Raw genomic sequence first — 12,914 nt, 5'->3', positions numbered from 1 at the left:
CAAGCTGCTATTTTTTGACTGAAAGCTGGAACTGCATTATAAGTCTTATTATTATAATTCTTATAATTTATTATAATGAATTTAAAAATTTTGATAATTTTAAAAAAGTACCAGGGCATTGCCCTACCTTGCCCTGGCCTGATTACAGCCCTGGTCTTAAGGGAGATTATATTGAAAAATAAAAATAATTTTGAAATTATAAATTCGTTTTTTCGTTGTTATGCTGAGAACTTTTCAGACTACACTCGTATAACAAGTTTCACTGATACCCTTTATTAGATGTGACTTCTCCATACTTTTCTCAAGCATTTCTTTTTCTCCTTACTCATCCCAGAACCTTCATCAAATCCAGTTGTTTTTCCCTACATCCCAGATCATATCTTCCCTTTTTGTCTATACACACATTCACATCCCATGGACATCACCCTTTCTCATGCTGTGTTCCCATGTCCACCGAGTCTCTCTGTTTCCCTTTTTTTGTCTTTCTCTCATTCTCTACACTCATGCTATCCACTTCAACTTTCCTTCCTTATTCTCCTGCTCTTTCATATTGCTTCTTACTTTCTCAGATTCATTCTCTGCACTCATTACTCTGCTTCCCAACAGCATTCTCTCTAAATGACTCACCAAAACTGTTCAAATGCAGCCCATCACTTTTATACAGTTCAATTCTTTCTTCAAACTCATTCCACGCATTAACAAACTGCACTCCTTTCTCTTCACACATTTCTGCTAACATATTCATAATTCTTGCTATCTGCCTCCTCTCATCATTGTCATAGCTGGCCAATACACTATCTTATCTTTTTATATTTTTCAACAACCTCCTGATGTCCAATCTTACATTCTTTTTGTTCAATCAAATCATTTGTCTGTACTACCACTACCCAATTCCTTGCTCATTTACTCCTCGTATCCAATGCCTCAATCACTATGCATTTTATCTCTCGGAAAACAAACCTTGTGTGTCTTCTCCTCTACCACATATCTAATAATCAAATCGCCATATAATGCTAATCGTGGATCTTTCATTAAGTTTTTCATACTGACTGCATTTGTTTTAATGTTCTGCCTTTCTCAGAACTCTTATATCTGTGGTCTCCAGTCTTTGATCAAGTGTTTTATTTCTAAGCCAGCTCTCAGATCCATATGTTAAACTTTGAATACAGTCTTGTATACAGCTAGTTTGTTGTTTTGGCTAATTTGGCCTTCTAAATTTTGTAGTCTACCACAGTATAACTTTCATACCTCCATACTTGAACATTTCTGGTCAAATATCTACTCCATATATGTATTATATGTATTCCTGATTTCATGTCTGAGTGTTTTGTACCATAATGCTATCACTTGTTTCATTTAGCAATCTTTTGAAGTAATTACTCTAGACTTCAAGGATATCTTTATCTTCACTTTCATGTTACCTTTATCAACTGATTCCTTTTATGGTACCCTTTCCTCCATTTCTATGCTTCTCAGTAACCTCCTCAATATTTTGCCACCTTCCTGATATTTATTTTCTATGTTCGTACCCAAGTCTTCCCATAACTTTTTTATCTATTTTTACACACTGCTTCACTCTCTTAGTCTTCTCTGTATTCTCTAAAGGCACAAGCTGATTTATTTGCCAGGAACTTTTTGATATGCTTTCTTTTCCTTTACTGCTCCTTTAACTTCCTGAGTCCATCATGGAGTTTTGATTTTTATATCCTTGCAGACAATCAATGGTTTCTTAAGGGTTTGCCATTTCTTTCCAAGGTGTCATTTCTGTTTTCAAAGTCTTTCAATTTTTTCTTGAAAAATTTTGTGTATTTATTATTATTACTATTGTTTTAAGACCTCATGGAGTCACACTTATCTAGGCGGTCCTTGTATTTGAGTCTACAGTTCACATCTCAAAGCTACTCAACTTTTATTTGTTTTTAAACTTTTCTTACTTACTCTTCTTTTCAATATAAAATTCACTTTTATTCTGCTCAAAATGAAATGGTGATTGCTTGCTATTTCAAATCCTCTGTTATACTCTTGTGTTCTAAACCAGTTGGAAAACATTACTGTTGACGGTGAGACTTATCTTATTTCTTGCATCTCCTCTCCATGTCCTGAGCAGAAATCCAAGCACTTTCAATTATTAGCTTTGCTCTTTTCTCTATATTTTCCCAAAACGTTCTTACATGTCTGGTAATCATTTCCTTCTCTGCTCTTCAGATCACCAACAAGCTAACTTTTCCTTTTTTTTTTTATTGTCAGTTACTGTCTGTAATGCCTTAAAAAATCATTTTCATGTGGAAATGGTAAGATTTTCTCCCACTTATATAATGTTTTTTTTTTTTTCATCCTTAAAATGAGTAAACCAGCCCAAAAGATGCAATTAACAGACACAATTGCTTTCATAGAGATAGTTGCTTTGATCAACTACAAACAGCCGAATCCTTCTGAATAAAAATTGTTATTTCCTGAATACAAAGATAGTATTACCTGTCTTTATACAACTTTGGCTTAAATTTCATATCTACTTTTTTATAAACATGGATCAGCATGTTTTTTATGTATTTAAATATTTTTAGTTCAGCTTTTATGTGCATTTAATAGTCGATTTAGTAAATTTTAATTATCAATGATAATTAATAATAATAATTAAAAATTGTTTTTCCAATAAAATGTAATGTGAAAATCAAAAAATAAAAATTTAAAACAAATAGAGATCATTCATTCTTTCCTCTGTCTAACATTTTTATTTCATAATATATCAAAAATAAATAGATCATTTCTTTTTTTTATGTCCTCTTCCTGCTCTGCAGATGAAGTTGATCTTTCCATCTTAATCTTGGATGTCCATGGTCTCTTCTTCCTGTAGGTTTATATTCTTAACATAAAAAAAATCCTATACCTAAATTATTCTGATGATGAAATAGATCATTTTACATAAGTGAATATAGAAAAATGTTATGTCTAGTAACTTTGATTTATAACAATTGCCATTGGGAAAAATAATCTTTTGAATTCTGCAATTTTAAGGTAACATAATATAACTCTACCAATAATTTGAGTTAGAAAAATACTTGCAAATGACTTTTCCTATCATTTCAGTTTTAATGTAGTTTTTGTAAGTACACATTTCAATTCAGATATCAATTGTAAATTATTTTATTGTAGGATCCTCAGCGGTCCATACCGAAAGGGACATTTCTAGCTATCTTCATTAGTTCGGCTTGTTATATTCTTTTTGCTGTTATTGCTGGAAGTACAGTTTTGAGAGATGCTAATGGTTTGGAGAATCTGTTAATTAATGGAACAGATTTGATCAGAAACTGTAGTCTGACAAACAGTGTTTGTAAATATGGCCTTATGAATCATTATCAGGTAAAAATATTACTGCAATAATTTTTTAATCACTAAGTAAAGCCACCAAAACCTAAATGAATTTAAAACCTGAATAAGTAAAATGTTATTTGCCAAGAATTTTGAATCTTATTGAAATTTAATAATTAAATCTCATATTCAACTAGATGAGAAGTGAATAGGTTGAGATAAGTTTTCAGCATAAAGTGAAAAATATCATAAAATCAACCTCCTCTCCTAGAGTATTTATTACCTTTCTTTGTACTATTGAAGGAAATTGGCATCTATACACATTTCAGCCTTTGAGGTTTCATTGGTAGGTAACCTCAGATGCTCCATGTAGGTGGCAACTCTTATAAGCACTTAATGAAAGGCAATATGTGAAGATGTGCTTTCCATGTTTTATGTGTGCCTTTCATATTTCATTCAATTTGGAAATTATATTATGGCACTGTTTGTTGCCTTGTTGCAACAATTCTGGTTCCATAATGCTAAACTGCAAGAAACAGATCATTATAAGTTTGATTGTAGTTAGACTCGAGGACTTTATTTTTTTCTAAACCTTCTTTCAGCTGGATTGCAAGTTAGTCAATCTTTGATGAATGCAAGTTTTTTTTTACCTAAACTCAGAAAGATCAACCAAAGTATTTGTTGGTTTTAAATGGAGTTCTGGCTCCGTGTGATGATTCCATACCGCAAATATCATCCATATACTGTAACCATTGGAATCACAGAGCCAAAACGCCATTTTTTTTTATAGAAAAGTCCCTGAATTCATGTTAGAAAAAGAAACATAAAGTGGAATTTCCTTTCTTGATGTTCATATTCAGCAAAACCCCTGATGGATTGCTTCCTATTACCAGCTACAGAAAATTGACCTTTACAGGACACTATATTCACAACACATCAAAACACTGTCCATCTCAGAAATATGACATCAGAAAATCCTTAGTGAACTGAGCACACAGGTTTATTTGTTCTGAAGGACTGCTCAAACAGAAAATGGGAACAATTAAACAAACTGATGTACTAAATGGATTCAACCCAAGAACAAAACAAAAAAAGTTAACACCACTCCAAGATAACATCCAAGAGAAGTAAAACTACACAGGACTCCCATACTTTACATCAAAGGCACCTGTGAAAGAGTTGCAAAGATGATAAATAAATTTAATAAAAAAAAAAAAAAAGACCAACATATTGCTACCTTCAAACCTATTAATGAAATTCGTTATCTGTTACCCTCTGCAAAAAGAAACTCTCAACACTGATTCTACCTGGAGTATAACTAGTCCTGTGCTCATGCAATCTGTCATATTATGGACAAACGGAAAGATCAGTCTACAAACATATTCCTGAACATTGAGAGCACATCTGGCTGATCAAACTGCAGAAATTAGGCTTGGCTCACCATGGAATTGAAAATACAAACCATTGGATCCAGTAGGAAAATGCAAATCTTTTACACAGATTTGCATGTACCAGTATGAAAGGCTATTCAAAGAAAGTACTGAAGCTCTACTTCATGGACCAAACCTTAATTGTAACAAGTGCTTTACAATCCCAAAAGTTTGGGAAATTGTTATACTCAGTTGAGTAAAATATATTGTATCATAATTAATTTATCATTTCAGCCCAATAGCTTTAACAAACATGCAACTACTTATATAAAGGTATTCAAATTTGGCATATTCTCTGCATTGTTTTATTGTTCGAATTCCTTACCATTCTTCACTCTCACTGATGTGTTATCAATACGTAACACAAATATTTGTAAAATAAATATTAAGTTTTACTGTGGCACACATAGGAATATTTAATTATGGAAACTCCACAGGTCTCAACTATACAAGAAAGACCTTGATCAATTTTTGGTTAAAATGAATCTTTATAATCCTGACTGAATTAAAAGAACTCTAATAATGCTTTTCATTGAAATCAATACTTGAGCAGAAAATGCAGTGAAATTTTGCTTCATAGAAAAATCCTAATATTGCAGAAATTGTTTCTATTCATACAGATGAATAGAAAAAGAATGAAAATGAGAGCATAATTTCTTGTAAAGCATCATATTACTGAACCTAGCAAAAAAAAAAATGCCATGAAAGATGCAGATATCTACTGTTAATGTATGATATGATGAAGAGCACTTGGCCACATGTTGAGCACTATAAGCATTTGACCTGGTTATAAGAATTATTAATGTCTAATTAACAATGTTAATTAGAAATGCTCAATTCTAATCAATACGTTTTGAGTTGTAAAAGATATAACGAGAATAAAGGTTTAATTTTATTCTCGTTAGAATAAAGCGTAACAAGATTTAATGATGATGCCTTATTGTGATGTTAATGCACCAACTGATTATTATATAGATACATCAGAGGATAAAATTTATTAGAATTTTTTTACAGATAAGTAGCTCTTAAAGAGTTGAGCCTTTTGAACCAATATGAACATTGATTTACTAAAAAATTTTCACATTTGACCTTGTTATTTACATTTTTTTTTTTTAAACATACATTTTGAAAATTGCATTTTAATAAAAACAAACCATTTTTCAGGATTGATTTGAAACACTTGTTTCCCAATTATCTATAGATATACCCTATCTACCAATAATTGTCTGGAGACACCCCTGTTATTTGAAGTTATGGAACATTCTAGGTTTTTTAATAACATAAAAACCGGTGTATAATAAATTTAGTTTAATCCTTTATCCAAGTGTGAGCAAACAAAGTTTGCGCCTGAAAGTATCTTCAGGACTGGGTTAAGGTGATGCAACACCAGGGCAACTCGTTTTTCAATAAAAACCGGTGTGCTGATAGCAGGAAGCAGTATTTCATCATAGCAGTTGAACGCAGGTGGTATGGCAACACTATGTGAACTCGGTGACGTCAAGAAGTGTCATTGTGGGCTGTCAAGTTGGTGGCATGTCCGTACATGCCATTGTCACTCATATGGAGCATCCAAAATCAATGGTAGCTGGTTTTTTCATTCACCTGCTTTAGCACCCTCCTGTTCCTGTCAGTCAGTTTTGGTAGCCACCTTGGGTGTTTTCCTGCACTAGTAATGCGATCAACAAATGGAGATGTTCTGGCATTACTAGTGCAGGAAAACATAAAAACAAGTAACACTATAGTGAGCACTAATGCTGTATGAAAAGAACTCCATTTACTGGGCTTCCACAGAAGAACAGCAGCACATAAGCCAAACATCACAACAATGAACAAGGCGGCTCGTCTGACCTGGTTCAAAGAGCGTGTGAACTAGACAATTGACCAGTGGAAAAACAGTACTCTGAAGAGATGAATCAAGATTCACCTGTTTCCAGTCTGATGGCAGGGTGTGGAGGCAGCCTGGTGAATGCTTATTACCACAGTGTTGTACCCACAGTAAAGTTTTGAAAAATAATGGTGTGGGGTGCATTCAGCTAGTTTGGAGTGGGACCACTGGTCGATGTCCATGGTTCCATGAAGGAAGCTCAGTATCTTGATATTCTGGATAATCAGGTGCTGCCTACATTGTGGAATTTTTATGGAACGGACCTGTGTTACTATCAAGACAACAGTGCCCCATGCCACAAAGCTGCAGCTGTTATGGAATGGTATGAAGATATGGGTGTTAAATGACTGCCCTGGCCTACACAGAGACCTGACCTAACTCCATTGAACACCTGTGGGACGAATTGGAGCTGTGATTGAGGTATAGAGCAGTATGTCCTTGATCTGTCACCGAACTGTGACAGTTCTGATGAAGGAATGAAGGCTCTTGGGGAAGAGGGATCTTCAGAAGTAGTTGAGTGCCTGGGGGAAAGAAATTTGTCAATTTTCTTTGGAGAGAAACCATTGTTAAATGGTTTTCTCTCCAAACTTCTGAAGATCCCTCTTCCCCAAGAGCCTTCATCTCCTTGCCTTACATCAGCTCTCTTTCACCAAAACTGGCCAAGATTCTCAAGAAATTTAACTTCAAAACTTACTTCACTACGCTTCCAAAACTTCGTTCATTATTTAGCAAACATAAACAGAAACATCTTCCTATTCAGTTTCCAGGAGTGTACAAGATTTTGTGTGATTGTGGAAAGCCATACTATGGGCATTTAGACTGCTAAATCCATCCTTCTACGTTTGGATGAACACCGTAGAGATATCTCCTATAACAGGATTAGAGCTAGCACTCTCTCTAGCCATGTTCTCTTTTCAGCTAACTCAGACGAAGCCTGCCAACACATTGTAAACTGGACTCAAACTTCTAACATTCATGTGTGCTACGATGAACTCAAAAGAAAGATTGTCGAATCCAGGGAAATTTCTCTAGATTCCGCTCATATCAACAACAGCCTGAATTACAATCTCTCTGACACACACATGTTGCTTCTGTTCAGTACTGGCGCACTCGCAACAGCGCGTAGTATATGTTTGTTTGGAACTCATACTCGTATTTGTTTTTCAAACACGTTACTGTCTTTTTATACTTGTTCTGTTATTACAATTTTAAGTCTCTGTAATTTTTTATACACTTCTTTGATTGTGATACCTGAGGATGTTGATCTATTCAACGAAACTAGTAAACTAGTAGTATCTTTTTAAATATATCTTGTCATCTTTTTATCTCTCGGTATTAATCATTAAAAGTTTTTCATAATATTCCAACCGAGTAAAAATGAATTCTGAAAAAAAAAAATATATATATAAAAATTCACACATATTCCCCTTTTTGACACTAAATTTATATATGCATAATCGATCTTTTTAATTTTGTTATCCATACTGGCTACTTCTCTTGGAAGGGTACCTTATATAAACAGATAAAAGGTATTTCCATAGGCCTCCCACCCACCACATTGGCCAATTTTTATATAGAGCATTTTGAAAAACATGCTTTTAATACTGCCAGTCAAACCTTTTATTTGGTTAAGATATTGATGTGTTCTCTATTTGGCAACATGGCTCAGACACATTACTCTTTCTTCCTCCTCCATCTCAAAAGTTAATCTTTTCATTATTGAAAAAGAAAATAATAGCTTGCCAATTTTAGATGTCCTATGCAGGACTGCCTAATAGCACCCTTTCTTTTGCAGTTTATGGAAAACCCACCCACACAGGTTCCATACATACTTTCCCATCATCTCCCTTCTCAGTAATATGCCATCAAAACTTTTCTCAACAGAGAGAGTCCAACTTCTGTTCCACCCACGCCTCCTTTATAGTGGAACTTGCCTTTATTCACCAATCTTTCTGTCCTCTGGTTACAATACCAAAAAGATCTACAAAGTATCTGTCCCTTCCACCTCCTAACATAAAGACTTCAGTAATGTCATTACTATTCCCACTATCTGAGACATTTCAGAAAAAATAGCTAGCACTTTAAAGAAATATAATCTCTGCACTGCTTTTAAACCTCATATGAAGCTGGCTTCCCTTCTCCAATCTCCTGAGGATCAGTTTCCTCCTCTCCATTCCAGTGTTTTCTAGGTTCCTTGTTCTTGCAACTTATTATATTATGGTCAGACTGATAGATCTGCTAACATCCACCTAGATGACCACAAAAATTACATCTACCACCACAACTTAGATCATTCAGGTCTAACTGACCATGTCTTATACGTTGTACAAAATTAGAAGAAAACTGTCATGCCCCATCAGAGTGAATACAAACTTGAGACTTTTTAGAATCAGTAGCAGATTTTTAAAAAAATGCAAATCTTTCCTAAAACTTCTTGGCTCTGCTTGCTTTATAGTAGGGAGTATATGTGCCTTCTTGTCAGTCTGATTGAGTTCCCTCCTTCAGTTAGCCTTCTGCCTTGTTAGCTCTTGGGGTGTGGTAGGTTTCAGTGATTTTGTCTGAGATCAAGCTTATCACCTAACTTAAAAAAAAAAAAACTGGTTTTTTCCTTTCCTTGTCTCTATATCCTCTATATCCTGCATTTCATTCCCATGGATGGTGCTCAGCATAGTGGCATCGTTCTTGTCTTTCCATTTCAAGGCAATGATCTTCCCAGGCTGAAAGACACAAATTTCTCCTTTCTTCAACTTTTCAATTTGAGTTCTTTGGGCATTTCTGTTTAGGTCATTTTAGCAGTTACATAAACATCAGTTTTCTTGGTAACTAAGTAATCAGCAAGCTCAGAACGATTGAAATAATTGTAATTCTCTGCTTATTCAGCGGAGTTCTAAGATAACAATTCATGTACCAAAAAAAAAAAACATTAGGCAGTAAACTGGATACCTGAGTTTCTTTACCTGTATAAATTATTAGTTCATATATGTAACCACGAGATGATTCACAAAGTTCAAAACATTTCAAACCAAAACGAGCACTTCAGCAGCATGTACTGTTTCCAACCAAGTCAGCCATTGTATAAAATAAGGCTCTCATCCACACAAATCTTGTTCTGGTGTATAAACTTCCTGGAACTTCTTTTTGAGAGAGTCCAAAAAAAATTTTTTTTTTCCCACTTTGGATTGGGATAATCAAAATCCTTGTCAGCAAAGTGTAAAAATTTGGGATACCTGTATTCAGAAATCACTTCTGAAAAAAATGGTGTCTCAATCATCCGTTTTTTAGACCAATACCATTTTATTTCTGATTTCTGAATTATGCCTTGAAGCAGTAAGAATGCTTGAAACACCTTCAGTTCACTGCTGTGTCTTTCCAATGAAAACTTGAGAATTGTAGTGGCAATGAACTGCATAGTTTCTTGTTCATTTCCTTAACTAAAATGTTCGTTATATCTTCATCAAAATGTAATTCAAATAGTTCCAATGAGCATGTTACAGGGATATTTCTAAAGGGAAAAGACCTCACTTTTCTAAAAGAAAAGCGAGGATGACATAAACATACTGAACCAGCTGGTATATGGCACCATCTTCCTAGCTTGGGACAAATCGCATCTGTTGTCATCACTATTAGAACTTTCCAATGAGATATCAACATCACTTACATCTACATAGAATTCAACATTCTTCATCTGATTCATTATCAGAATCTAGCAATTAATGCAACAGACATCTTGCATTTCTGCAAACCCAATGTTGAAGCCATTTTTTTTTACCACCTTATAAGCCATTCTTTTTATGTCACGTTACTAACGCTCATTTTATTAGTAATGCTAAAGATTATTATACCAACAAATGCACACAGCATGTTTGTAATGGTCAAAGGGTTAACTGACTTATTTCTTTAGAATGAGTGATCGCAAACAGTTTAAACAGCTTGAAGTTTAAACTTCAGCATACTGCAGCCAAAAGCAGTTTGAAATTATTATTTTTGTATGAGCACCTCCATGGAGTCTGAAGACTCATCATGGAGACCCAAACTATCCACACAATGTCTGTCATACCTCTCCTTGAGATGTATGACAGACTTTTACTACCACTCCTGAGATACAGAGTGGTCTATCGATAATCTGGTTAGAAGAACACAAGTCATACATCTGCAATCATGATTATGGTCAATCTGGCCTTGCAGACCATGTTTTGGATACTACCCACAGGATCTCCTGGAAAAAACCACCATGCTCCACCAGAGTAAATTCAAAAAAGAAAGACTATTCTTTGAATCTGCATCTGCACTCAGGAATCAACTGAATTTAAACAAATACGGTTGCATTAAACTTCCAAAAATTTGGGAAACATTAATTATCAGAGATCCCTCTTTACATCCTAGGCCACCTGCAAATGCCCATAGAGGGTGCATCACCTAGATAGGACTTTAGTTTCACTCACTATTGTATTATATTTATGTGTGTGTTGTTACAAAAGTTTTTTTGTAATCCCTGATGATGTTTCTGTGATGGAGACGAAATATTGGAAGTATTAAAATTGCTTTTAATCCTTTTCCAGTTCTGATAATATTCCATTAAACCTCTAACATAAATAATAATTATCTCTGACTCAGCAAGGTAAGCAGAGCTGTTGAAATATTCTTCATGAATTGACATGCTCAGCATCATGCTGCTGCCTGTAGAGAATTTCTTGCCAGTTCTCAGGACATGTTTCACCATATGTATTTTTATCATTGGTAAAATATAGAATCTTCTTCAGCAAGATTCTATTTTATGTCAGTTCAGGGAAAGTAGTATTTCTAATCTTCAAAATTCAATCAAATTTATGTATTTGAAGGAACTGGAGGATGGAATATTGCAGGTTTAGTCTTCTTTGAGCTGATTTCAGATGAGCGCACCATCAACACAAATTAATTTTTGTTACTAGTTAGAAAGTGTAAAAGTGCACGCTTTCCTGTTTAACTACTACTACTGGATCTCTTCAACAGTAGGATGTTCTGATCAGTGACTCGCTTCTTGCATTGGTGTTCTGTTCAGAAAGGTGGAAAGTCTGTGTTGAGTGTTTGTCTCCAAGTTTTTTAACCTGTTCTTGATATCATGAAGGGATTAAACTTCTTAAAGAGATGGTTTGAGATGATATTTACGTGTTTTTTGTTGTTGTTTGTTTTTTTTTTGTATGCATAGCCTGTTTGGCCAATTGGTTAGCATATCTGCTCTCCAGCCAAAAGGCTGTGGGTTCAAATCCAGTTGTGGGCATGGATGTTTGTGATTGTCTGTGAAAATACTAGTAGTTGTGGTGGGTGGTAGATGGTGTTGGTGGATGATTAGTTACTGTTCGTTGTAGTTGGTGGATTGAGTGGTGGAGGCAGAGAATTGTAGAATAGGTGCCCTCCCTTGATGAGTCATTAGACTCCCTGGAGGTATCATGTGATGATGATGATAATAATAATAATTTAAAAAGCTTACAAAATTAAAATTCTAGAAACATTTGAGTCACTCTGGTAACATATCATCCTATTCATAGGAAGAAATCATATTGAATTTCTTCTCATTTAGCAAATCTGTGGATGATTGTTATAAGATTACTCTTCAGTTTGTAACTTGAATGTATGTTTATACAAAATGAATTTGCACAGCCAGGCCATCTCATAAGATCAGTTATCATAAGATAAAAAACATGTCCTGATGTTCATAGATGAATTTTTAAGGATAAATATTTATGATAAATAAAAAAGATTGGAATCACCTTTTTTATATGTAGAGTTGTGTAAAAAATTCTATCAAAATTAAAAACATTTCATTTATTTTCAGGTAATGGAATTAATATCTGCATTTGGACCAATAATTTATGCAGGAATTTTTGCTGCAACTCTTTCTTCAGCGCTGGCCAGTCTTGTCAGTGCTCCTAAAGTCTTCCAGGTAAACTTCTCCTTCTCTACTTTTAATATAAATACAAAATTAAAGTGTAAAAGTGCACACTTTTCTGGTCTGCCTCTTTTTTCCATCTGTAGGGGCATAGAGGACCAGAGCATCTAAAGGTGCAGAGGATGGATGTCTGAGTTGGTGGCCGAGCCATTTTATTTGGTTTCTTTGAACAGTGCTGACTAGAGGATCTTGCTGGGTTTCATCTAATATACTAGAGTCGGGAATGTGGTCTTGCCAGGAGTAATCCAGGATATTTCTTAGACAAATAGTTCCAAAGCTATTTATAATATTGGTTGTTGCTTTTGTTGAGATGTTCCAGGGACTGGATGTTCCAGTTAAGATGTTCATGACAGAGAAGCCTGGT

At 34.6% G+C, this 12,914-nt stretch overlaps 1 protein-coding gene across 3 annotated transcripts in view; it reads left to right on the top strand.

The window, feature by feature from the left end:
• LOC150098232 (solute carrier family 12 member 2-like) overlaps nucleotides 1–12,914 on the top strand; it is a 571,711-nt gene that overhangs the window by 207,673 nt on the left and 351,124 nt on the right. For all 3 annotated transcript variants that reach the window (XM_090406235.1, XM_090406234.1, XM_090406233.1), the window contains exons 9-10: nucleotides 3,154–3,360; nucleotides 12,437–12,544. In XM_090406235.1, the coding sequence (XP_090262361.1) occupies nucleotides 3,154–3,360; nucleotides 12,437–12,544 (315 nt within the window). The remainder of the gene's footprint in view (nucleotides 1–3,153; nucleotides 3,361–12,436; nucleotides 12,545–12,914) is intronic.

Source organism: Typopeltis vanoorti, chromosome 16 (assembly GCF_054136105.1).
Source record: "Typopeltis vanoorti isolate ZY-2024b chromosome 16, IOZ_Tvanoo_1.0, whole genome shotgun sequence".
Taxonomy (NCBI): domain Eukaryota; kingdom Metazoa; phylum Arthropoda; class Arachnida; order Uropygi; family Thelyphonidae; genus Typopeltis; species Typopeltis vanoorti.
The sequence above is the reverse complement of the archived record's forward strand: the minus strand, read 5'-3'. Positions and strand labels throughout refer to the sequence as shown.